The sequence below is a fragment of the Rhinopithecus bieti genome, unplaced genomic scaffold (genome assembly GCF_001698545.2).
Source record: "Rhinopithecus bieti isolate Rb0 unplaced genomic scaffold, ASM169854v2 scaffold_11744, whole genome shotgun sequence".
In the NCBI taxonomy this organism is placed as follows: Eukaryota; Metazoa; Chordata; class Mammalia; order Primates; family Cercopithecidae; genus Rhinopithecus; species Rhinopithecus bieti.
In genome coordinates, this window is record NW_016807094.1 from 604442 (window position 1) to 630722 (window position 26281).

Consider the following 26281-nt stretch of genomic DNA (forward strand, 5'->3'; position numbering starts at 1 on the left):
CTGGAGTGCAGTGGCCGGATCTCAGCTCACTGCAAGCTCCGCCTCCCGGGTTTACGCCATTCTCCTGCCTCAGCCTCCTGAGTAGCTGGGACTACAGGTGCCCGCCACCTCGCCCGGCTTTTTTTTATTTTTTAGTAGAGACGGGGTTTCACCGGGTTAGCCAGGATGGTCTCGATCTCCTGACCTCGTGATCTGCCCGTCTCGGCCTCCCAAAGTGCTGGGATTACAGTCTTGAGCCACCGCGCCCGGCCTATTTACTGTATATTATCACCTTGGTCATCATTATTTTTGTTGTCATTATCACACCATTCCGTTCTATCCAAGGACTAGGTCTCTCACCCCCAGCTTCTTTCCTGTGATCTCCAATCACTATATCATTTCTCCTGGGATGATGAAAACTCCCCTACCTTTAACCTCTCCACTCTGGGAACCACCTGCATCTGCTGAAGGGTAAGAAGCTTCGTGTGTATGTCTGAGTGGAGATGCAGAGAGGGCCTCAGCCTCAGTGTTAGGAGTTAGAAATGAATTCCAGATCTGCCACAGTTCAGTCGGTTGAATCATCATGTGACCCCAGGAAAGTCACTTTACCTCTCTGATCATCCTGGGGCTGGACTGGCTTTTTCTGTAATTCATGGGTTATTAATAGATATTTAAAGATTCCATGGTCCAGTACATTTGGGAAATACTGGTTAAAGAAAGTTAAATAATAACACTTGTAGCCAAAATTATAGTAACAAATACTATATAACAATAACATTATATAATAATAATAATAATAATGCTGTTTGAGTGCTATTTGCCAGGTGTTATAGTGATAAACCTTTTACAAGCACCATTACATTTATTACTTGAAGCAGCCCTCTGAAATAGGTATCCTCCTCCTCATCATTATTATCATCTCTATTTTACAAATAAGGAACTGGGGTTTCCAGGGCTTCTGGTACTGTGCCTTGTGAAACTCCAAAAGAGAGTCAGAGAGAGCAGAGTTTCTGATCTTACTTGACAGGGATCATCTCTTTTCCTACAGGGATCTTGTAGTGCTGGGGTTCTGTAGAATCAAGTTGGGGAAGGCTGGGCAGTGTCCTGCCTGGGATTGCTTTGAGCTCACCGTTCCATACCCATCACTTCCGACCCTCTGTACCCCTCTTCTGCAGACCCCAGACCTGAGACTGGAGACATGAACTTTGGATGGGTGTTCCTCTGACCGGGTTCTGCCTTCCTGAAGCCAGAGGCTAACAGGAGCCTCCTGGTTGTGAGCACTGTTTCCTGAATGGGAGCAGCAGCTTGACCCCCAGTTCCATCTCTGGGTAGGGCAGCCTCTACAGACAGTTCTCCTGAGTTCTTGATGAATCCGAAAGTGCCAAAGGCCACATAACTCATGGCCAGGCACTGTTTCTGGCCAAAGAGAGGGAACAAGGTATTCTCCCTGGCCCAGCCAACAGTTCAGTCTGGGGTTGACTGCCCTTGGAACTGGCATAAGATTTTGAGGGAAGGCACCCAATGGAGTTGTTTTGGGGGCTGAGACTTCCTTGGAAGGGAGAGCAGGGCCTCCATCACTCTTGGCTGATGGTCAAGAAGCTGGAGGCTGGAATCTGTTACTCCTGGCTGTGGACCTTCGGCAAGTTACTGCCTCTCACCATGCCTCTGTTTCCTCATCTGTAAAATAGAGATAAGAATAACCTTTCCACTGGGCTGCTGTGAGGATCCAATGAGATCTGAAAAGGCCTTGTAAACTGTGCTACCCTATAGTTAACTGTTCTTCTGTTTATGGTCTTAGAGTAGGGGGCTGGGACTCCAAGTGCCTCTGAAGGCTAGGGAGCTCAGAACACCTTATGAGTAGAACTGTTGATTCTACTCTTTGCCCTTTAATACAAAGTCCCTCCCCAGACCCTGCTATCAGGCCAGAAAAACAGAGCTGCCTACTGGGGCTTGGTGTGCATGGCAACTATCTGGTCAACCTCCCCTTCTCCCTAACAAGGAGCAGGCCTCCTCCTCAGGGCCAGATAAGGGAGTGACTCAGAACAGACCAGTCCCAGGGCGCTGACTTTTATGGCTGGTCTTGGACTCCCCTTTTTCCCTCTTGGGCTCTCCAAAGACCTTCAGTCTTCCTGCAACTGATGCACTAGTTAAACAGCCTCAGACTGGCCTTCCTGAGGGCTCAGAGTGGTTCCTGGTGGGTTAGGGGTGTGTATTTATGGGGTTTCCCGCCCCAGTTCCAGGATAAGTTGGCAGCTAAAAGATAGTTTGCTGGGAACTTAGGTTTCTGAGGCCGGAGACAAGTCTTCACCAGTCACAGGTGACCCAGGCGATAATACACAGAGAGGAGGGCTGAGCTGGGCCACCCCTCTTTTCATAAGGGGAAACTGAGGCCCAGAGATGGGCAGGGACTGGCCTGTCTCCCTTAACACTTTCTCAGGAGGGCCTCTGTTCCAAGCCTGGGTGAATGCTCTGCCATAAGGACAAGAAGGAACCATGGGGACAGTTCTGGGGACAGGGGGTCATTGGGGACAGGAACTGGGGTGAGGCTGTTGGAGCACCCTGCAGTGCCTGGCAGGGGGCATGGCCCTCCAAAGAGATCCAAAAAGGTGGGTAGAAATGTTGAACAGAACAAGGGGTGGGGCTGTGTGGGGAGGAAGGCCCTGCCTCTATTGTCAAAACCCTTATCTTGTGCCCGGGCACCTTGGTGTTGCTCTGCCCAGCTCATTCAAGCACTCATCTTTATACAAGGATGAAGACATGCATTCAGCAGCCCTTTGACAAGGAGGGCAGGGATTCATCCTATTTTTGCCTTTCAGTGGCAGTTGCTAAATGCCTCAAGGGCAAGTTACCAGCCTCTCCCAGGCTCTGCTTCCTCATCTTGGAAATATTAAAGCATCCCAATACTCGTGTGGTTGAATGAATGCATGCTTTGGGGGATGGAAGGGAGGGGGTTATCCTGGTGGCCAGGGACAAGTAAGCTTTGAGAGTTCCAGAGTAGGGGTCAGGCTGGAGCTTGGTGTTGCAAAGGTGCCAGCTGCCAGAACTGCTCCCTGCAGCTGTTCTCAGGAGTCTATTGTCACCTGGGACACTGAATGGCCACAGCAGGGTGAGGCAGCTTTGTCTTGGGAGGGCTGGGTTTGTGCAGCTCAAAGTGCCCTCATCCGGAAACCATGCCTTTGTCAGGGGGACTAAAGGGGAGTTGGGCATGGGTGTTCCCAATAAGCGGTTCTGAGAGGCTGTAATCTCCAGTGGAGGGCAGGAATCTGTGAATGCACTTTGTGGGGGGTGGGCTGGTTAGGATCGCAAGCAAGGGGCTTTTAACAGGGAGCACTCTGAATGGTTAATCACTGGGGCTGGGCACAGTGGCTCACGCCTGCAATCCCAGCACTTTGGGCGGCCGAGGCGGGTGGATCACTTGAGGTCAGGAGTTTGAGACCAGCCTGGTCAACATGGTGAAACCCTGTCTCTACTAAAATACAAAATTAGCTGGGCGTGGTGGTGCGCTCCTGTAATCCCAGCTACTCAGGAGGCTGAGGCAGGAGAATCGCTTGAACCCGGGAGGTGGAGGCTGCAGTGAGCCGAGATCACATCACTGCACTCCAGCCTGGGCTACAGAGAGAGACTCTGTCTCCAAAAAAAGCAAAAACAAAATCACTGGGTCGGGGGTGTGCAGGAATATGAGCCCAGAGGGACTGTAATGCCCAGTGGTGTCAAACTCTGGGTGATCTAAAAGGGTGAGGGTCAGAACGTGGCTTCCAGGGACAGGGGTGTCTAAGTACGTCCCTGATGGGGGAAAGTCCAGAAAAGCGTCTGCAGAGCGAGAGTGGGGGCGCGGTGTGGGTCGGAGCTCCTTCTGCGCGGACCGGGGCGGAGCAGCTCTGGAGGGCAGGGGCCTCTGGTCTCTGGGAGGGGAGGGAATTGACCAATGGGGAGAGCGCCCATATTTGCTCTCAGGAGCCTGCAAATTCCTCAGGGCTCAGATATCCGCCCCTGACACCATTCCTCCCTTCCCCCCCTCCACCGGCCCCGGGCATAAAAGGCGCCAGGTGAGAGCCTCTCCGCTCCTTCCGCGAATCGCAGCCTCTGGGACCAGGGTCGTTCCGTCCGTGCTCCGCCTCGCCATGACTTCCTACAGTTATCGCCAGTCGTCGGCTACGTCGTCCTTCGGAGGCCTGGGCGGCGGCTCCGTGCGTTTTGGGCCGGGGTCGCCTTTCGCGCGCCCAGCATGCACGGGGCTCCGGCGGCCGCGGTGTGTCCGTGTCCTCTGCCCGCTTCGTGTCTTCGTCCTCCTCCGGGGGCTACGGCGGCGGCTACGGCGGCGTCCTGGCCGCGTCCGACGGGCTGCTGGCGGGCAACGAGAAGCTCACCATGCAGAACCTCAACGACCGCCTGGCCTCCTACCTGGACAAGGTGCGCGCTCTGGAGGCGGCCAACGGCGAGCTGGAGGTGAAAATCCGCGACTGGTACCAGAAGCAGGGGCCCGGGCCCTCCCGCGACTACAGCCACTACTACACCACCATCCAGGACCTGCGGGACAAGGTGGGCGGAGGCCTGACCGCGGGAAGTGCAGTGCACCTGCCGCGGAAACCCAGCCCCGCGGGCCGGGCGAGGTTCCAGGCGGGGCGGCTGGCTGGAGTCCATTAGGACGTGGGAGGGTCCACAGGTGGGGCCAGTAAAGGGGGACAGGAGATGTGCGGGGCAGGACCTCGGGGCTGGATGCAGAGGCCGGGGTGGTGGAAAGGGGAGGGGAACTGGGCAGGGCAGGTAAGTAGGTGGGGCCTCTGGAGGCGGCTGGGGCAAGGTCTGAGCGCGGGGAGGAAGAAGGGGCGCGGGTCAGCGAGGCCTGAAGAGTGGGGAGGAGATGGGACCCGGCTGTAGAGTGCCCAGAGGTCTAGGCCAGGGGCCGCGCTGCCGCAGGAAGATGCGAAAGTTCAGCTTTGGGCATCTGGTCCACCCGGGGCCAGTCTTGCCCCCCTGCCACCGCAGCATGGGGCCTCCTGCATTCCGTTTCTCTGGCCGGAAGGGTCTGGTGTTCATCCCTCTCAGGCTTTGGCCTCCTCCCACTGTCCCGCCCTGGGGCCCATTCCTTTAGAAAGAATGGGAGAGCCGGTCGTGGCCCCTGGGCGGAGTAAAGGAGGGAGACTTGGTAAACCTCTGCTCGGGAGGACCCGGTACAGCGGCACCTCCCTGTGGGGGAAAGAACGGATCTGCGTCACAGGCTCTTACGGGGGAACCCTAAGGGGCCTGAGGGGTAGGACTTGGTCTCCACCCACAGGGAAGGAGAAATTAATCGGGTCGTGAAGAAATGTATCAGAAGCCATGGAATATTTACAGCCGCACACGCTGGGTCCCCCAACACACAGATCCCCAAAATATTTTCCAGTGCTGTACTCCTGGCATAGACCCAGACCCACAGAACAGGAGGAAGCGCTAGAGATGTCAACAGCCAACAAAAACAGTGCTTTACACATGCAGTTTAAATTTAAAATTAAACAATTTTAAATTTTAATTTAAAAATTGTGACCTACAGGGGTTGAGCACTGTGGCTCAAGCCTGTAACCCCAGCACTTTGGGAGGCCAAGGTGGGGGATTGCTTGAGCCCAGGAGTTCTAGACCAGCCTGGCAAACATGGTGAAATCCTGTCTCTACTAAAAATACAAAAATTAGCCAGGTGTGGTGGTGCATGCCTGTAATCCCAGCTACCCGGGAGGGTGAGGCAGGAGAATCGCTGGAACCCAGGAGGCAGAGGCTGCAGTGAGCCGAGATTGCACGATTGCACTTCAGTCTGGGTGACAGAGCAAGATTCTGTCTCAAAAAAAAAAAAAAAAAAAAAAAAAAAATTAGCCAGGTATGGTGGCGTGTGCCTTGCAGTGAGCCGTACGTGATCAGTGCCACTGCACTCCGGCCTGGGGCAACAGAGTGAGACCCTGTCTCCAAAAAACAAAAACAACAACAAAAAAAATTGGGACAATAAGTGCATTTTACTATGCCCCCTTACACATTCTTTTGCTCACCTCTGTGTGTGTGTGCAAACGCACACACACGAATGGGCGAAACAATTCTCACCATACTATGGGAAATCCCCTCTGATATTTTATAGCCTATTTTGTTGCATTAAAAAACTACACAGTTGGCCGAGCGTGGTGGCTCATGCCTGTGATCCCAGCACTTTGGGAGGCCGAGGCGGGCGGATCACGAGGTCAGCAAGTCGAGACCATCTTGGCTAACATGGTGAAACCCTGTCTCTACTAAAAATACAAAAAAATTAGCCGGGCATGGTGGCGTCTGTAGTCCCAGCCACTCGGGAGGCTGAGGCAGGAGAATGGTGTGAACCTGGGAGGTGGAGCTCGCAGTGAGCCGAGATCGCGCCACTGCACTCCAGCCTGGGCGACAGAGTGAGACTCTCAAAACAAACAAACAAACAAACAGAAAAACTATACAATCACCACCTGGTGCATTGACTAATGAGTGATGACCTGCTGTTTGAAAAACAGAACCCAATTACCTTAATCAATATAAGCTGGCTGTTGTGAATGTGCCCCTTAGGTCAGAAAGACCTCAGGTTGGGGTGAATTTGGATGAGGCATCATCCTAAACTTTATAGTTTCCACCTCTGTAAGACAGGAGTACACGCTGACCTAGCAGTGAGGTTCCAGAAGCTATAAAAGATGAGATACAAAGTGCCTGGCACATAATAGATACTCAACAAATGGGATTCTCTTCCCTGGGGGCAAAATTTGCTTTGCATAGTTGGAGGGGGAGCGAGGGGGGCAGTTATAGACAAAATTTCCCCCGCATCTGGTTTATAGACCTTCTTCAGGCCATTTAGAGTTTCACTGCACACAGGTCTCAGAGATATCCTCCCCAGGCTTGCCTTCCTGCCCTCCCCGCCCATGCCCCCCTGACTCCAGTGTTTCCGCCTGCCCTAGCTCCTGGGCATGGACTATTTCCAAGGCCTCCCAGAGGGCGGGCAAATGGGTGGCAGATGTTGGCTAGGGCTTTGGTCTCTAGGGAGCTGGGGTATATTCATTTGCTCCCCTCTCTCTTCTGGGAAGAAAGCGAGTGGGCAGTGCCTGTGTGTTGAACTGGTGCCAACCTCTGCCTTCCAGATTCTTGGTGCCACCATTGAGAACTCCAGGATTGTCCTGCAGATCGACAATGCCCGTCTGGCTGCAGATGACTTCCGAACCAAGTGAGTGTCTCTGCCCTGGGTGCTGCAGAAGCCAGGACCTGGGTAGGGGTTGGAGGCTTTGGAATCTGCCCTCACCTAGCCTAGCTGGCCTGAAGCTAACTCCCTTACGGACTCCTGAACTCTGGGGAGGTAGGGAAGTCTTCAGAGATGCTGGGGAAGCTTTGCCTGGCTGCAACGATTTCCTTTGAAAGGTTTGAGACGGAGCAGGCTCTGCGTATGAGCGTGGAGGCCGACATCAACGGCCTGCGCAGGGTGCTGGATGAGCTGACCCTGGCCAGGACTGACCTGGAGATGCAGATCGAGGGCCTGAAGGAAGAGCTGGCCTACCTGAAGAAGAACCATGAGGAGGTGGGTTTCAAGCTGAGTCTTTCTTCCATCCTTCCCTAACCTCCCAGGGCTGAAGACTCTTTTATTCTATATTCTCTGACCATGGTAACACTTGGTGCACCCTCACCATGGCCCTGGGTGTGGGATTATGGATCCCAGGGTTCCAAGAGGAATCAGTGATGACCCAGTCTGTCCCCCAGTGCTAGTTACTAGGTCTGCACCTGAAAACTAAGCCCCTTTGGCCTGAAGGGTGGGGAAGTGACCTGGGCCCTGACATGCCCATCTCTGCTGTATCTTTTCAGGAAATCAGTGTGCTGAGGGGCCAAGTGGGAGGCCAGGTCAGTGTGGAGGTGGATTCGGCTCCGGGCACTGATCTCGCCAAGATCCTGAGTGACATGCGAAGCCAATACGAGGTCATGGCCGAGCAGAACCGGAAGGATGCTGAAGCCTGGTTCACCAGCCGGGTACGCAGAGGGAAGCAGGCACCTTTTGGGGGTTGGCAAGGGGAGGGCTTGGTGTTCCCTACGTGAAGGTCTGCCTCAGTGCTTATTTCCTCTTCCTCCTCTCTCTGCAGACGGAAGAATTGAACCGGGAGGTGGCTGGCCACACGGAGCAGCTCCAGATAAGCAGGTCCGAAGTCACTGACCTGCGGCGCACCCTCCAGGGTATTGAGATTGAGCTGCAGTCCCAGCTGAGCATGGTATGTGTCCCCCTGCTTCCCTGTGCAGTGCACACTTATGCACTTACAGCCTAGGGCAACCTGGCTGGTGGCTGTGCCCATGCCCTCTCTGGGAACCAGGCTCTGCTGAGTCACACCCCCCTCCCTACCCTCAGAAAGCTGCTTTGGAAGACACACTGGAAGAAACCGAGGCGCGCTTTGGAGCCCAGCTGGCGCATATCCAGGCACTGATCAGTGGTGTTGAAGCCCAGCTGGGCGATGTGCGAGCTGATAGTGAGAGGCAGAATCAGGAGTACCAGCGGCTCATGGACATCAAGTCGCGGCTGGAGCAGGAGATTGCCACCTACCGCAGCCTGCTCGAGGGCCAGGAAGATCACTACAACAACCTGTCCGCCTCCAAGGTCCTCTGAGGCAGCAGGCTCTGGGGGCTTCTGCTGTCCTTCGGAGGGTGTCTCCTGGGTAAGGGGATGGGAAGGAAGGGACCCTTACCCCTGGCTCTTCCCCTGACCTTCCAATAAAATTTTATGGTCCAAGGGAGGAATGATGTTCGGTTTGTTATTTCAGCCCATGGAGAAATGGGTCAGGCCTTGGCCCTGTTTAGGTTTTATTTGAACCAAAGTTCACTCTGTCCCAGGAAAGTAGGGGGAGGATACTCACATACTTTGCCTGTAATGGTAATTCCTGTTTGTAGAAGCAGAAGTCTTCATGTATTCAACCTGTTCCTTAAAATAACCTTGTGAAATAAGCGTTACTTCCTGTTTACAGAGGTAAACTAAGGCTCAGAGAGGTGAAGTGGTTTGTTCTATATGTAACTACTCTAACGCATGGCAAAGGTGGGATTTGAAATTGTTTTTGCTGCCAGATTTAGTTTTCTTTCTACTCCCCAGGAGGTTGAGGTATCTGTGTGAAATTAATGTTTATTGAACACCTACTATGTGCCATTGAATAAAAAACAGCCCTAAAAGGTAGTATGAGCTGCATGTTATAGATCAGGAAACAGGCTCAGAGAGGTTCAGTAACTTGTCCAAGGCCACACAGTGACTACATGGTAGAGCCAGAACTAGAACCTAAGTTGCCTGATTCTTAGCCCATGGTGCCATCCCCAGCCAGGTGGTCTCCTGGAGTTGATGCCCCTGGTGCCCATCTTGCTGACATTCCAGTCTCGCTCCATATGAAGGCTCAGGCTGGGGATCCCTAGGGGCAGTTCCTCCTGACACATTTCTCCACCTCACTGAAACGGGATTTGGGGCCAGGCATCCTGCTTGGAGCAAGGCTGGGGAGGCTGTACCTGTCAGTGTGTGTTGTGTGTGTGCATGCACTAACACATTCACCCATTTTTGGGGCAGCCCTGCATAAGCCCTTTAACGCCCACCAGCCCATACCTGGGCCTAGAGCCTGGAATGGGACCCAGCAGTGACCCAGACCTCCCAAAGAGACCCCCAACTTGGCTTGCCTGGGGCCTGCCCTGGGCCAGCTTCCTGGTACAACTCTGCCCTTGGGTGGGTATGGCCCTGCTCCTGTGGTTTACAGTTCAGCTGCCAAGAACTGAGGCCAATTCAAGGTAAGGAAGAGGCCCCAAAAGAAGTCCCACTTCTTCCTGGTGGAGAGGTGAGGGCTGCAGGCCCAATCCTGTGAGTAACGGGGACAAGTGAGGGATACTAGTTCCACACCCGCATGCTGCCAAACATACTCAGCATCCTGCTAAGGAGACCGGAGCCCCCATTATGGCCATGGCCCGAAGGAGGAGCTGTTTCCTCCATTTCCTGTGGGTCTCAGGTTGATTATGAACATGTAACCCCTGAGACCCCCTGCTGTAGCCTGGACTGGGACCCCTTCTGCCCCTCCCCAGCTGTCCTGTTCTGGCCTCCAGCACCCACAAACCCCCACCCCCCCACTTCTCAGGAAGCCTTAGAGCTGGAGGGAGAGGCCTGGCTGCACCCCCAGCTGGGACTGCCCAGAGGCACTTGTCCCTGCCCATGAAAGCCTCCCTTGTCACAGCTGAAACCTTCCCTCTGCCTCAGGGGCCCCTGGAATGTGGCTGTGGGGCGGGGTCTGGGCCCACACAGGTGGGGCAGGTGACTGTCAGGTCTCAGGCCCGAGTGTCAGGAATGAAGCCTTCCTTTGTGTGTGCACTGTGCGGGGTGGGGCTGGACTGGAGACCTGGGACAAGAGAGAGAGGGGAGTGGGGGAGTTGGGGGGAGCGCCTTTACCTCCTTCTGGTCATTGTGGCCACTTCAGTCTGTTGAGCATTTCCTGTGAGTCATCTTGCTCCATCTGAGAGTCAGACTGGGCTGGAGTTATTTCCATTTTCCTGATTGGTAGACTGAGGATCAGGGAGAGGAGGCGTCATTACCCAAAGCCACCCACCTGGTAAACGGGAAAAGAGCGGTTTAAAGGTATGTCTCTGGGCTCCAGGCCACGCCCTCTGTCCGTGGTATTTCCCTGGGGAACAGGGGAGGTGTGGGAGGGTTCTAAGGTTGATGGAGACTTCCTTCTCTTTGTGCCCTCAAATGCTCACTATGGCCCTGAGGCTGGCGGAGTCTGTTAATGGCCCCAGTTTAAATCAGGAACCAGGCTCAGAGACGTTGATTCTCTTTCCACTGGGCTGCACTGCCCCATTCCAAGGAGAAAAGGCTGACTCCACACATGGCCCCATCTGGCTGCAGTGGGGAAAGATCAGAAACTGGCACAGCGTCCTGGGCAGGCTGCCTGGGGCAGGGCCCGGGGCTACAGCCTGGGCTGGGGCCAGACAGAGCTTTATCCTCGCAAGGCCATCCCACCTGGGCTAATGAGGCGGCCCCGGGCCCCACCCAGATCTGGAGCCCACAGTAGCGGTTTGGACTGAAACCAGGGGTTTGTGCGTGAGCTGCCGCCCCTGGCCTGGGCCTGCGAGTGTAGGGAAAGCCACCTCGCGGGGCTGCTGGAGGAGAGTCAGGTGCAGAAGGGGATCTGGCTGGGGTCCAACCCTTCCTCACCTGGGGGTGACGGGCGAGTAATTGTTCTTGTGTTAATTGCTGGGGCCACAATGTCTGCAGAGGCTTTTAATGAGCTCTGGATGATCTGAGTTTGATTATTTTTCTTTCGGAGGAAAAGACAATACCCTCCCACCATGAGACAATGCCACACTGTCTGTGCCCAGCACTGGAGGCCAGGCTCACTGCAAAGCTGGGTGAGAAGGAACCCATCCCCAGCCTTGCTGGCTGGCAGTTCCCCTTGCCAGCCCAGCTCAGATGCAGGAATTTGGGGTCTGCAGTAAGGACTTTTTCCCGTGCCCTGTTTGGTTGAGGGTGTGAGGACCTGCTTGAGTCCTGGCTTTGCCCCTTACCAGTGGTGCCACCTGGCACAAGTTGCTTCACTTCTCCAAGTTTCAATTTCGTTCTTTCTGAATCTTGGGTGGGGGTCACCCTCTGTTGGGAGGATGAGAAGAGGCGATGGATGCAGAAGTCCTTTGTGAATCACAAAGTGCAGGGTAGAAGTAAAGGATTATGCTGTTACAGCAAAAGAAGAACCTAAGAACAACCTGCATTGCCCCATAGGTGCTGGCTATGGAAGAGCGATGCTGCTGAGCCGAAGAACACAGTGAGGCTTACAGGGCATGTTCTGATGCCCAATGACAAAGCCCCTCCTGGTGAGGGCACTCAGGCCCAGGTGCTGGTCATGCACCCTGGCCCCTGCATGTCTGGCACCTGGGTGGGGAGCCAGGAGGAGGCAGGATGGTGACTCTTGGGCCACACGGCTTCCCTGGAAGTGAGACTTTAAAAGGTAAATGTCCACAGTCTTACCATGGTAATTGGTAGAGTCAGGATTTGAACCCGGGCCTCACAGGATTACCATGGTAATTGGTAGAGCCAGGATTTAAACCCCAGGCCTGAGGGACTCCAGAGCCCTGTCCACTTCACCATGCTGCAACCTGGGCTAGGAATCCTCTTCCTGAGTTTCTGTAAGCCCTGGGGCCAGGTCCAGAGGGCTGAGCCACACCTCCAAGAGGCACTGCCCACAGGTATCAGGTGTCCCTGGAAAGGTGTCCCTGAGCCGGTGGCAGAGAAAAGGGCCCTCCTGAGTGTTCAACTCCCAATCTTTGTGAAGTGATGCCTTGGTCTTCAAGATCTCCAGTGTCTTCCAGCCTGCCCACCAATCTCCCGTCTCTTCCCTTCCATAGCACTCAGGCACATAGAGCCTTCTGCAGTGGCCCCTCCCCAGCCAGCACTTGACAGGACAGATGGGGGCTAATCTGGCCCTGCTAAGCAGCAACATGTTGCTTGGAACTTGCCCCAGCCTTATCAGCGGAGGTTTGCCCCAACACATCCCAGAAGCGAGCAAAGGTTCAGCGCTATGCAGTTGGCTGGTGTCGGGATCATCAGTCATCCCCTTGTCAGCCCCGAGCCTGCTGGGCTTTTGTGAGGGTGCCAGGGACACAGGCTGGAGGCTGGCAGGAGGGGAGTAGAGGTGGGAGGAGGGGAGTCCATCTGCAGCACCAGGGAAGGGATGGATGCTGGCTCCTCTGGTCACCTCAGCTGGAACACTACTCAAGGTCCCTGGCTCCTGTCCTCGAACTGCCCCCAGCCCTGCATTCCCATCCCCAGAGGCCTCCACTCCCCCTGAGCCCTGCAGTCTCTCACTCACTCACAGCGTTTTGAGTTGGATAACACAGTGTAATGATCAGGAAGTGGACTCCCAAACCGAGAACACGGAGCTGTCCCCTCGGGCAGAGGCTCAGGGCTCGGGGCAGTGGAGAAGTCCAGCTGAGGGCACAGTTGGCTTGAGCTGCTCTCAGTTCAGGTAGAGGCTTTGGTAGCCGTGCTGTGATGAGAGTTCACTCCCTGCTGCTCTCTTCTGGCATGGAGAGATGAACCTGTAATCCAAGTGTTAAAACCGTGCCCCGGGGGAAAACACTATTAATTCTGAATCATCTCTTTTGTTGCATTAAAAAAAAATAGAAGAGAAAAACTTCACACGAGCCACTCAAGGTGTGCAGGCAGCTGTGTTTGTCAGGAAGGCAGAAGGAGTTGGCTTTGCTTTGGGGGAGGAGACGAGGTCCCACAACACCCTCTGAGGGGAATATAAGGAGCCCCAGAGTGCAGCCTGGCCTGGTACCTCCTGCCAGCGTCTCTTGGGTTTGCTGAGAACTCACGGGCTCCGGCTACCTGACGATGACCACCACATTTCTGCAAACTTCTTCCTCCACCTTTGGGGTGGCTCTACCCGAGGGGTTCCCTTCTGGCTGGGGAGGTGGCTTTGGTGGGGTAGTCTCTACGGGGAGGTGGAAGCCGAAATATCTCAGCTTCTTCTGCTAGGTTTGTCTCTTCAGGGTCAGGAGGGGCTACGGGGTGGCATGAGGGTCTGTGGCTTTGGTGGAGGGGCTGGTAGTGCTTTTGGTGGAGGCTTTGGAGGGGGCATTGGTGGGGGTTTTGGTGGTGGCTTTGGTGGTGGCGATGGTGGTCTCCTCTCTGGCAATGAGAAAATTACCATGCAGAACCTCAATGACCGCCTGGCCTCCTACCTGGACAAGGTACGTGCCCTAGAAGAGGCCAATGCTGACCTGGAGGTGAAGATCCGTGACTGGTACCAGAAGCAGGCCCCGACCAGCCCAGAATGTGACTACAGCCAATACTTCAAGACCACTGAAGAGCTCCGGGACAAGGTGAGTCCTCAGATGTCAAAGAGAAGGGAGCAGGTGGCTGGTACTCTGTACATGGCTCTAATGTCAGTGTTACTGCTGACTCGAGGAAATCCTTTCCTGCCCAGGCAACGACTGTCTGGTGTGTAACCTCAGCAAATTTGGAATGCACCTGCTGTCCAGGTGCAGAGGCCAGTGCACATCTTCTCAACTTGGTGGTGCTGGGGGAGGAAGGGAGAGGTCTTGGGAATCTGGTTAGGACCAACAGGGGCACAGGTGGGGGCAATTATAAAGAGCCAGGCGCAGTAGCTCACACCTGTAATCCCAGCGCTTTGGGGGGCCAAGGTGATAGGATTGCTCGTGTTCAGGAGTTAGAGGCTGTAGTGAGCTATGACTGTGCCACTGCACTCCGGCCTAGGCGACACAGTGAGAACCTGTATCTAATGGAAAAAAACAATAATTAAAAAAAAAGAGCAACTCGCCTTCCCTACCTCATGCACCCTGCGGGCTTCTGCATAAAGCATTCCTTTACCTGTTTGGCAAGAATGGGACTGGAGTGTAGCCTCATGAGTCCCAGATGCTAGAACCTCTTGTCTTTTCCTGTAAAGAGGTCTTTTGTGCCAAAAGTACTGTTGGGTCTTATGAGACCTGGGAACTCATTACACATTCTGTCACCCATTCACTCACCTTTTTACTCCCCGAGACTGGGTTCCTCATTTGTAAAATACCTTCTTTAGCTGCCCTCCAGGTTGCTACTGGCTGAAATGTTCTGTAGATCCATGGCTGTGTCCAAGATGTGCAGGAGGCAGTGACCATGAGCTGTCCACATGGAGGCTGGTGGAGTGTCTCTGAGAGGGCTATTGTCAGAGCTGACCACACCCCACTCCACCACTCTTCTGGGCAGCCAATTCCCACAGGCAGTACTGCCTCCTTGGTCTTTCGTGCCCTGGAGACAAGGAGGGCAACTCCTCAGGTGTCTCAAGGAGGCTGGTATGGGACAAAACCAGAAGTGAACACTCAAGATGAGGCTGGACTCTGCCCGCCCCAGAGGCCCTACATATTTTTGTTGGTGGTGTCAGAGGGGTGATCGTCAGTGAGGGGCTGGCCTTGGGTGCAGAGCAGAGAGCAGCAAGGGAGAGAGAGGAGTCCTCTAGATACTGACTCTCTCTCCTGCAGATCATGGCCACCAACATCGACAACTCCCGGGTCATCCTGGAGATCGACAACGCCAGGCTGGCTGCAGACGACTTCAGGCTCAAGTGCGCTACCCCCTCCCTCTCCTCTTCCTGCATTGCCCACTTTACTTGGCCTTCTCCTGGGTCTGACTCAGGCAGCCAAGACCCCTCCACTTCCTTCTTTGGCCTCCCTCTCTCTCCTCAGGTATGAGAATGAGTTGGCTTTGCGCCAGAGCGTTGAGGCTGACATCAACGGCCTGCGCCGAGTCCTGGATGAGCTGACCCTGGCCAAGACTGACCTGGAGATGCAGATCGAGGGCCTGAATGAGGAGCTAGCCTACCTGAAGAAGAACCATGAGGAGGTGAGAGCTGGCCCCCATCACCCCTGAACCCGAGAGAGGTGGGGAACCTCTTCCCAAAACACACTTAAATTGCCCAGAGGGAAAGACAGCGGCTCCAGGAAGCCCTCCCAGATTTTCGCGAGATTAAGTCGGTGGGAGGCAGAGTGGGGCTGCTGGTACTTCCTCATAGTTGGCCTGGGGCTTAGTGGTTCAGAAACACCCCCAACCCCCAAAACCAGGTGTCCTCATGGAGAGGCAGGGGCACTGTCTTCTGGTAGCCCAGACCCATAGCCAGGCCAGGTGGCCAGTATGAATGACTGACTTCCTGATTGGCGTTGTGAGCTGACATCAGGGCCCTACAGTCTCCGGGTCCTCCCTTGGCAGGACCTAGAGCAGCAGAGAGCTCCTCAGAGCTGAGGGGTCCATGTGACCAAACCTCTTCATGTGCAATGGGGAACATTGGTTGGGGTGCGTTAGGGGCAGAGCCAGGATTGGCATGTGGGACCCCAGACTCTCAGGTTTCTCTTCTGCTCTCCATCTCTAAATGGGCCCCTCCCACCCTGCAGGAGATGAAGGAGTTTGGCAGCCAGCTGGCCGGCCAGGTCAATGTGGAGATGGACGCAGCACCGGGCGTGGACCTGACCCGCGTGCTGGCAGAGATGAGGGAGCAGTATGAGGCCATGGCGGAGAAGAACCGCCGGGATGCTGAGGCCTGGTTCTTCAGCAAGGTGGGCCTGATCTCCTGCCCTGCCCTGCCTGCCCCAGCTCCCTGAGTCTCTGAGGAGGCCCCGGGGCTCACTTCTCTTGTGCATGATCTACAGACTGAGGAGCTGAACAAAGAGGTGGCCTCCAACACAGAAATGATCCAGACCAGCAAGACGGAGATCACAGACCTGAGACGCACAATGCAGGAGCTGGAGATCGAGCTGCAGTCCCAGCTCAGCATGGTACGGCCACCCTCGCCCCATCCCAGCCTCTCGGGTGGTAGAAGCTCCCACCCTTCTTGGCTAGTTAAGCCTTGGAGTTCTCAAGCCCCCTCAAGAGGTGGTTCCCTAAACTTCATTCAGTGCCTCCTCCCCGCTTGCCCTCAGTGACTTCCTTTCTAGTCTGATGTGTCTATGCATCTGTCACTCCCCCAGAAAGCTGGGCTGGAGAACTCGCTGGCCGAGACAGAGTGCCGCTATGCCACGCAGCTGCAGCAGATCCAGGGGCTCATCGGTGGCCTGGAGGCCCAGCTGAGTGAGCTCCGATGCGAGATGGAGGCTCAGAACCAGGAGTACAAGATGCTGCTTGACATAAAGACGCGGCTGGAGCAGGAGATTGCCACCTACCGCAGCCTGCTGGAGGGCCAGGATGCCAAGTAGGTGCCTGGGCACCAGGGGAGGAGTGATGAGGGCTGCTTGTGGCTGCGGAGCAGGGTCATCCTAAGGGAATGGCAGGGTGTCCCTAAGCAGCCTCGAGGGACTGTGAAAAGAGAACTGAGCAAGGAGGGAGGATCTGAACTCTGCACTCTGGTCCTTGGCTGTTTCCTGGGGCAGGTCACTTCCTCTCTCTGGATCCATGTTTCTTCTGTAAATGATAGAGGCTGGGCTAGTAGTGGTAGTTAAGATCTAGTGCTCATTCCATTCTCTGCATGAAATAGATGGGTATTCTTGTAGTTCACAATCTCGACCGGGCTCTGTGGCTCACACCTGTAATCCCAGCACTTTTGGGGGTCCGAGGTGGATGGATCACTTGAGGTCAGGAGTTAGAGACCAGCATAGCCAATATGGTGAAACCCAATCTCTACTAAAAATACAAAAATTAGCCAGGCGTGGTGGCGGGTGCCTGTAATCCCAGCTACTGGGGAGGCTGAGGCACAAGAATCACTTGAACCCGGGAGGCAGAGGTTTTAGTGAGCCGAGATCGTGCCATTGCACTCCAGCCTGGGCAACAGAGCAAGACTCCATCTCAAAAAAACCCAAAAAACAAAAAACGAAAAAACCCCAAAAGACAAACAAAACAAAACAAGATTCTGTCTACTTGGGGGTAGCAGGCCTGGATGGGCTAGCAGGATGTCCCACCCCTAGAGGAGTCAGGTGTGTGCGTGGTGGTGGTGTAGGGTCTGAAAAGGATTGCATAGCTATCTACATGAGCTTCCCTTAGGGACACCTGAGCTTGTGCCCTTTGCTTAAATCAGCTTCCCTCTTTCTTTCAGGATGGCTGACATTGGCATCAGGGAAGGTAGGAAGGCTTCACTCTTCTGGTGTGGGGTGGGGAGGGGAGATGTTGAAGCCACCACTCCCTTCGGAATAGGGAGGAAGGAGAAAGAGCCCACACATTCCATTAGGTGGGAACATTCCCATTCCATTAGATGCCTCTTCCCCAGTGGGACCTTCTGTCAGCCCCAGGTGAGATTGGGGCTGGTGATTTATTGAGAAACTTCCAGGTTGAGTAGGCTTCATCCAGGGCCTGTCTCTCCCCAGGCCCCATCTTCATACACTTCCGCTAAGATGCCCACAATTCATCCCCCTTCACGTGCAGCTTGAAAAGCCCTGGCATTGTTGTCCCTGCCGGGCATACCTGCCATTGCCACTGCCCGTCTCTGTGATGAGCAATTCAACACCAGATCTCTGGCAGCTCTTGAGGGATTGGCCAGTGGCCATTCTCAGGGCTGCTGCCTAGTTTTCCCAGAGCCTCGCCAAAGTCCTGGCCACCTTGGGAGAGAGGGGAGGTTCCCCCACTCTAAAGCCTGCTCCTTCTCTCTCTAGCCTCTTCAGGAGGTGGCAGTAGCAGCAGCAATTTCCGCATCAACGTAGAGGAGTCAGTGGATGGAAAGGTGGTTTCTTCCCGCAAGAGAGAAATCTAAGTGCCCATTGCAGGAGAAACATCCCTTGCCACTCCCCACTCTCATCAGGCCAAGTGGAGGACTGGCCAGAGGGCCTGAACATGCAAACTCCAGTCCCCGCCTTCAGAGAGCTGAAAAGGGTCCCTCGGTCTTTTATTTCAGGGCTTTGCATGCGCTCCGTTCCCCCTCTACCTCTCCCCGCCTTCTTTAGAGCGAGGAGGTGCAGAAGCAGCTGCGTTGTGTAACAAGCTCATTTGTACTGTGTCTGTTCATGCAATAAAGAATGACTTTTCCTTTTGCAAATATCTCTTGGCAGTATGTCCATTTTTTGTTGATGGGGTCCTCGTTGGCCTCTGACCTCTGAGGAGACCCAGGGTCCACATGGTGACATCTCCCCCTACTTTGGCCTCTTCCCTGCATGACCACAATTCTTTTGGGTACCCAGGGCACTGGTGGCTGGGGCAAACATAGTGCTACTCAGGTGATTTGCTCTTCTGGGTCACCATGGGGTGACCAGGGAAGTGAGGGTGGGAAGGTTCCCTAAGAACAGTTTGGTGTACCCAGCACAGAACTCGTCACATCTTACAATTATGAATATTTGCCAAGTGGCTGATTGCATTGATTGCCTTGGTTCACCACCCCATGACTGGCATGATGCCATGCACACTCACCCAGGGGGCTTATTTAATCCTCACCATTGTAGGTGGTCAGGATTTATTATTTCTACCTTAGAGATGAGGTCACTGGAGGCAGAGAGAAGAATGACTTGCCCTGGGCCTTGTGGATGGATGATAAGGAGCAGGGCTAGGTCTGGGCCTATATCCATAAGACTCCAAGACCAGGGCTTGGAGTTCTAGGACCCCAGGCCCTCTCACAGCCTGCTGCTAGGACCCTGCTGCTTGCTTCTGACCCTCACCACATGTGCTCCTCCAATCTCCCCTCCTTTCTAGCCAGGCATAACTGACCTCCAGAGTGGACAAGCCAGTTCCCAACTTGATTCCCCTGCAGGCTGTCCCCATCCCCACTGAAGGTGATGCCTCCTCCCAAAAGGCACTCATATTGCCCAGAGGGAAAGACATCAGTTCCAGGAAGCCCTCCTAGATTTTCCCAAGATTAAGTTGAAAGCAACATCAACCCCTCTTACCCTCCTTAATCCAAATCCTGCTCCGGCTCCCCCATCCCCAGCAACTCCACTGCAGTCCTGCTAGAGCAGTAGCATCCATGCACACATTGTTTGTGGCCTCTGGTCTCGGGCTGTTTTCTCTGAGCTCTTGGATTTATCATCCCAAACAGAGGGCAGAAAATGAGGAAGCAGAGAACTCTGGGTGCAGGGGCTGGGCTGGCTCAGGCCCTGGGGTGAGGATTGGGGGTGGGGAGGGAGAACCGGTTTCTCGGTCTCACTGCGAAGAGCAGATTGGAGGTGCTTCTGTTCTTTGGAGAATCTGATCTTTTGGGGGAAGGGTCAAGCCCTCTGAGAGGGTCCCCATGTGTCTTGTTGTGCAAAGCCCCTTCACCACAAACCCCTGGTTGGAGATAAAGTGGTGCCTGCTCTTTCCAGGGGAGATTTAATTAAGAATGTGCCTCCTGAGAACACACACAGGCGAGACTTCCCTGGGGCTGGAGGAAGGAAACGGAATTTAGTGAGTGTCTGTGATATGTCAGGCCCTGGGTTGGGCATTCCGGGATGGCATCTCATTAACGCCTCCAACAGCTCTTTAAGTTAGTATCAGTCTTCAGCATCAGTTTCAGAAGAGGAAACTGAGGCCTGGAGAAGTTTAGTAACTTGAATGAGGTCGCAAGCCAGGAAATGGTGAAGCTGGGTCTGGGACTGGTCGCTCTGATTCCAGACCCTCGCTTTGCCCTTTAAGTCATGAGGTGACAGAAGCTGCAACACTCTTCTTAAGAGGTATGCTAACTAAAAATCTAAAACCTGTTTTTTTTTTTTTTTTTTTTTTTTTTTGAGAGGCCAAGTCTTGCTCTGTTGCCCAGGCTGGTCTCAGCTCCTGGCCTCAAGTGATCTTCCTACCTCAGCCTCCCGAGTAGCTGGGATTATAGGAGTGAACTGCTGCACCCGACAGAAACCCATTTCTTAACCTCTGTGGGCAGCATGCCAAATGCCATACAGTCATTAACGTCAGAAAGATTGTCTTCATGTCTAACCATAGTCTCTCATGCGGTTTAAGTTCACCCTGACACCCAAACCATTAGCTGCCAGATCCCACATGTCCTGGGAACAGTCAGCCTCCTTCCCACCTCTCTTCAGTCCCTGGCGGTGGAAGCTGGTGGCCTGGTTGCTACTTCTGCCTCACTGGCCTTCAGGCCTCTGTCAAGAGGTCTCAGGCCTTCCAAGCAGCCAGCAAAGGGTTTTCTCAGCCTTTAGTTTCCAAAACTAACAACCTCTGTGAAAGGTGCAGAGGGGCAAGGTGACTTCGCCTATGGGCTGCATCCAGCTTGCCTTCTCTCTGGGCCAGACTCTGGCTTGGGGGTAGGAGGAAAATCTCCTATCTCCCTGAAGTACCTATTTCTGCTTTCCTGGGATGCCTGGAGGGGCTGTCAGAGAAATCCTTGGAACTTGCCAAGTCTCATCCCCAGCCTGACCCTGGAGTGAGACACCCGCATCCAGGGATGGCTCATGCCCTGCTGAGCCTTTAAGTAGTCTCTGGGCAGAAAGGGTGTACCTTCTGACTGCCCTGGGCTGAGGTCAGGCTTGATTTCCAGCCAATCAGAGAAGCAGGCAGTGGGCGATGCCCCTCCCTTCTTCCCACAGAGAGAGGGCTGCTTTCCGACCAGAGATTAGGGCCTTGGGTGTGTCCTCTGCTCAGGCTGGGCTTCCTAGACCAGGCATAAGACATGCTTGCCGCTATCTCCCTGAGGACTGTGGCTGGCCACTGCCTCTCTTTGGGGTTCAGTTTCCCCATTTTTCAACTGGGGGTCTGGCTGGACAAGATGATCCTGAGGGTCTCTATGAGATGATCTGTGTCCTGGGACCTCAGAAGGGAGCCTGTGACAGCAGGGACTGTGTTCAGTGTCTTCACTGCTGAATTCTCAGTGCGAGTGCTAAATAAATATTCGTTTAATGCGTGAACTTGCTTCTCCTTTGCTTTTTCCTGCCTTAGACATTCATCAGTATGCTGGGCATGTGCCCACCTGGTGTCCACCTGGCCACCTGTCCCTCCATGGGCAGCTGGCAGCACAGGGGGAAATAAGGAGCAGACAGCTTTTCTCCTGTAATTTTTTTTTTCTATTACTACCTGTGGCTCTCCTGAATTGGAGCTGGGGTGACCCCATTGGATACCACTCACCTTTGCCAATCCTCACCTAAAGCCAGGGGACAAAATATCCCCGAAACAGCATCTCAGACATTTATCCTGAGCTTTCCTGTGCCACGAGCAGGATTTGTGGGTATATTCAGCAAAGGTCCCATCCTCAGGGAACCTGATATGGAGTGGGAGAAATAAACTAGGAAATCCACCTCCTCCCATTTGCCTGCTTGCTGTGGGCGTGGTGCTGGCTGTGGGGACCAGAAAGGGAAGGGAGGCAAAGTAATGTGTCCCTGCCAGGTGGAGGGTCAGAGGAATCCTGACAGGTCACTGAGCAATGCTAAGCTTGTATTTCCTCATTTGTAAAAGGGAGGCAGTAGCAACCTCCTGCCTGCCCAGCGCCTCCCATGTCTCAGGTCTTTGAGGAGCCTGGAATATTAACTCATCCAGTACCCATTTTTCAGTGGTGACTACTGAGGCCCTGAGAGGTTGAGTGACTTTCCCAAGATTACATAGCGAGTCAGTGGCGGATGGAGGATTGAAACTCAGGTCTACCTTGTCCAAAGTCCTTGCTGAGCTCACCGCGTATCTGAGAAGCCAGTGGTGGTGTAAAAAGGATTTTAAAAGGTTGGATGCTGTAGAAATGCAAGAGCCTAAGGCATTGAGCTTTAGCCTTGAAAGACTTCTGAGTGGTGCTGTGCCAAGCAGGCATCTCTGAGGAGTGGGAGCTACCCAGAGGCCCTGGGGTGACTCTCTGGGAAGGGGTTGCCTTTCAGGAGAGGCCTCTTCCTGTGGAGGAGACTTGAGACCCTTTTTGAGTTTGGTCAGTCGTCCTGGATTCTGGGTCCCATGGAGTCCAAGGAGAGAGGTGCCTGATCCAAGCAAGGAACTCCAGATTAGAATCTGAGTGACAGGGTTGAAGCCTCACCTCTGCAGATAAACAATCTAATGACTGTGGACAAATCTTTGAGAATCAGAGACTCAGAAAGGCAACTTGCTGAAGGAAACTTAGAAATCATTTCCATGTAGGGCCCACGATGGGCTGGTGGTGCGGCTGGAAATTCATGCATTTTTCCCCCCTTGTTCCTGAACCTCAGCATTCTGGGCCTTGGCATTCTGGGCCTCAGTTTCCCCACAGGTGACATGAGGGGGTTGGATGAGAAAGTTCCTACAACAGTTTTGTGCTGAATGAGCACTCCCATGGGCCCCCAAGCTTTGGAGCTCAGACCAGGAACAGACAGCAGGCAGGCCGCTCCATCAGGCCATCAGCTGCTCAGGCCTAGCTACGGTGGGAAGCAGGATGGTCCGCCGTCCCGGCCTGGATTGACAGGTTGGCCCAAGAAAGGGAAAGGCCGTAGAAGATACCCTTGCTTGGATGGGGATGGTGCCCGTACTGGCCTGAAAGGAGCTTACCATGGACACAGTTGCACTTTCGAGTTTGGGAAATGTGTTTAACCTCTCTGGGCCTCAGCTTTCTCACCTGAGAAAAGGGTACAATAAAAACAGTAGAGTGGCTTTGAAGACCGAATGAGATTACGTCTGCGGAGTGTTTAACACAGGCTTCAATAAATGTTAGCTAGTGTTATTTTTCTTATCTTTTAACATATAAAGAAATAGAATACAGAAAAAAACCCTACTTTTTCCTATCTATACCTATGCTCAACATAGAACAGTTCTGTGACCTCCCACCAAACAATCCTCTGAAACCAACTGGGTGTCCTAGAAGTCATTGCTATTCTGACACTAACTGTAGTTAGCATGGACCCCACAGATTAGGGGCTGAGTCCCACCAGGCTGTCCCCACAGCCAACTTCAGATGCCAATTGCAAAGAGTAGGTCCCCAGGTGACCCACAACTTCTGTCTGACTTGGCTATAAATCACCACAAGGGGTTGATGACCCCCTTCTCGGGTTCAATAATTTGGTAGCACAGCTCGCAGAACCCAGGAAAGCAGTGTACTTATTGTTGCCAATTTATGACAAAGGGTATTTTAAAGGATAAAAATGAACAACCAGATGAAGAGATACACAAGGCGAGGTGCAGAGGTGTCTTGAGAGCAGGAGCGTCTGTCCTTGTGAAGTTGGGGTGCACCATCCTCCTGGGACACGGATGTGTTCTTGCTCACCAACCTGGAAGCTCTCTGAACCCCATAGTTCAAGGATTTATATGGAGGCTTCATCACAAAGCCATAGTCAATTACAAACTCAGTGTCCGGCCCCTCTCCCCTTCCCGGAGGACCAGCGATGGGGTGGGCTGAAAGTCTGTGGTGATCGGCCTTCCTCCATGAGCCCAGCCAAGAATCACCTCATTAGTACAGAAGACGCTCCTTTCACTAGGAGATTCTAAGGGAGTAAACGTTCTGTGTCAGAAACTGGGTTCAAAGACTAAAATTAGAACAAAGATGCTCCTAGCACCCTTATTACCCTTATTACAAGGGTTTTAAGAACATTCAGAGATCATACATCTGAATTCACAGCAAGGCTGCTGAGATGTCATCAGGGTAGAGAGGGCCAGAGGCCAGGTCTAAATCTCGCCTTCTTGGTGTCCCTGGATAAGTGACTTTCCCTCCCTGAACCCTGGCTGCCTCATCTATAAAATGGGGCTGATTTAAACCCTCTCCCACTGTGAGACTCAGTGACAGCGTGTTAAGCCCAGCCTCGCTTGCAGGGGGTGCTCATGAATGCAGTTTTGCCTCTCCTTCCCTTGAAATGTTACTGGGAGGAGACTGCAGTCATTGGGTTTCTTGTTGTTGTTGTTTTTGTCAAAAAGCAAAGCAGAAAGCTTAAGACGAGGTACCAGTGCCTCAGCCCCAGCGCTCTCTCCTTCTTCTATCAGGACCAGGATGGAAATAGGAAAAAAAGATGGGACCCTGGTTGGATCTCTGCCCAGCTTCCTCCCAGAGGGCTCTGGGATTCACTGCGGGTTGGAGTAAGGCAGTCCTGTGTCAGGGCATTACAAGTCCCCGCTAAGCAGGGAGGGGCTGTGCCCTGACCCCACGAAGGGAAGAATGTCATGGGCCACTCCGTGTTTGTGTTACTGGGGCTTTGGAGGATCTGTGGCATTGTTATTCTAAGAGGCGTTGGCCTGAACCTGCTTGTCAGCCCTGGGAGGTTTGGGGCATTGTTACCCCAGGCCTGGCAGGTTCCATTAATCACCCTCTTGTCAGTTTTGATCCTCCACCGAGAGAGCAAGAGCTCCTGCTTTGGGCTGAATCACCCCTTTTCAGAGAGAGAGAGAGCTGAGCCATCAGCTTGGGCAGGAGGGCTTGGCAGGGTCAGGGGTCAGCCCGAATCCCCGGCCTTGCCAGGCTGTTAGAACACTGGCAATGTGCCCTGGCTCTGTCCCTGCTGATACCCCTATGGGAAGCACAGGCCCGCTTCTTTACCCCAGAAAACAAAGGCCCAGAAAGCCCTGACTCAGATTTCTCCTTTCTGGTCTTGCTGAATCAGTGAAGGGGGTTCCAGGAGAACCTCATGCCTGTGCCACCCCACCCAGTCCCTGGCCTGGTATCATCCAGACCCTTGCGGCTGCTGTGGACCAGAAAGCTGCTCCCAAGATGCCATCCACAGCAACCCTGGCCCTTGGTGAGTGGGGCCTGGGAGTCTGAGTTCAGGGTCCTCCATTGTCAGCCCTGGAATGGAGGGCCTTCTAGCCCGGCCTCACAGATGCCATCTGAGGTCCTTTCCTCCCAGCCTGAATGGGGAAGCTGCCTCTGGTAGGATTCTTACATAGTCTCTGAGTTTCTAAGCCGCATCTCAGGATCCTAAGCAGAGACCCTGGCCCCAGGTCCTGTGTCACATCCTCTTATGTGGCCTCTTGATCAAACACTCACAGGCTGGGACAGACCTCATATGACTGGTGTACTAGAAAGGACCCTGCTCACGTTATTACAGGGCCATCTTCCTGGTCGTGGCTGTGCCCTAAAGCAGTTAGTGTCATGGAGTGATTTACCCCGAAGGCCAGACCGACCCAGGGCATCTCAACCTCAATACTATTGATATTTTGGGTCTGATAATTCTTTGCTGTGGGGACTGTCTTGCACCTTATAATATGTTTAGCAGCATCCCTGGTCTTTAACTATCAGTAGTACCCCCAAGTTGTAACAACCGAAATGTTCCTAGACATTATCAAACATCCTCTTGGGAGCAAAGCAGCCTCTAGCTGAGGACCTCTGAATTTGTCTATGGGGACAGAAGCTGGAAGAGTGGTTACTTCAGGGGTGTGGAGTCAGGTAATTGACTGGGAAAAGGTACAAGGACATTTATGGAACGCTGGGAATGTCCTGGGTGGTGTTTACACAGGTAGTGCATACCCATGCATGACATCAAGCTGGACACGTGATCTATACATTTTACTGTATGAAAAATGTACCTAAAAAAAAATGTGCCTTAGTGTCAGACAGAACCAAACTTGGATTTCAGTCCTGATTCTGCCCTTAAGGTTTATTTTCCTCATGTGTAAATGGGGGCAATAGTAGGACCCTCCTCCTGGGGCTGCTGTGAAGGTTAAATGAGACGACGAGTGTAAAGTAACTTCACCCGGTTCCTGCCTATGGTGAGGGCTCTGAGAATATTCGCTATGATAATGGACAGGGCCACTTCCTCTTTCCACACCTGAGTTTCCACAGCTGTGTCTGATGGCACCTAAGATCCCTCTGTCACTGTGACTTTTTCTGATGGCCTGGGAGGTATTTCTTTATCAGTCTAAATACTTTCAAGGCAGTTGATTCTATTGGACCAAGCCAAGTTTGTCATCAGAGTTGCTGGGGCCCCTGGAGTAGATGAAGTGCTAAGAAGAACCCAGGACATCCCAGTCAGAAGTTTTAGGTATAGAAAAAGGGAAGGTCGAGAGCTACGGTGATCTTGGAAAGCACAGAGCCACTCT

At 53.6% G+C, this 26281-nt stretch overlaps 2 protein-coding genes across 2 annotated transcripts; both read left to right on the forward strand.

Annotated features, from left to right (window-relative positions):
- The first annotated feature begins 4000 nt into the window (after positions 1 to 4000).
- On the forward strand, positions 4001 to 8715 carry KRT19 (keratin 19). The gene is given in 8 exon segments (XM_017880163.1): positions 4001 to 4182; positions 4185 to 4208; positions 4211 to 4518; positions 7089 to 7171; positions 7363 to 7519; positions 7801 to 7962; positions 8073 to 8198; positions 8333 to 8715. Coding segments are annotated over 8 exon segments (1197 nt in total). The 5' UTR covers positions 4001 to 4100; the 3' UTR covers positions 8588 to 8715.
- A 4421-nt stretch (positions 8716 to 13136) lies between these two features.
- On the forward strand, positions 13137 to 18442 carry KRT15 (keratin 15). Its single transcript, XM_017880160.1, has 8 exons — positions 13137 to 13818; positions 14971 to 15053; positions 15175 to 15331; positions 15877 to 16038; positions 16132 to 16257; positions 16450 to 16670; positions 17508 to 17533; positions 18061 to 18442. The coding sequence occupies exons 1-8, from the start codon at positions 13510 to 13512 to the stop codon at positions 18156 to 18158; spliced, it is 1182 nt and encodes a 393-aa protein (XP_017735649.1). The 5' UTR covers positions 13137 to 13509; the 3' UTR covers positions 18159 to 18442.
- The last annotated feature ends 7839 nt before the right edge of the window (positions 18443 to 26281 follow it).

Bases quoted from the DNA above. Each gene is read 5' to 3' on its own strand.
- KRT15 (XM_017880160.1), top strand. From the start codon at position 13,510: ATGAGGGTCTGTGGCTTTGGTGGAGGGGCTGGTAGTGCTTTTGGTGGA. The intron at 15,332-15,876 runs GTGAGAGCTGGC...CCCACCCTGCAG, and splicing joins TGAAGAAGAACCATGAGGAG to GAGATGAAGGAGTTTGGCAG. The intron at 16,258-16,449 runs GTACGGCCACCC...TCACTCCCCCAG, and splicing joins TGCAGTCCCAGCTCAGCATG to AAAGCTGGGCTGGAGAACTC.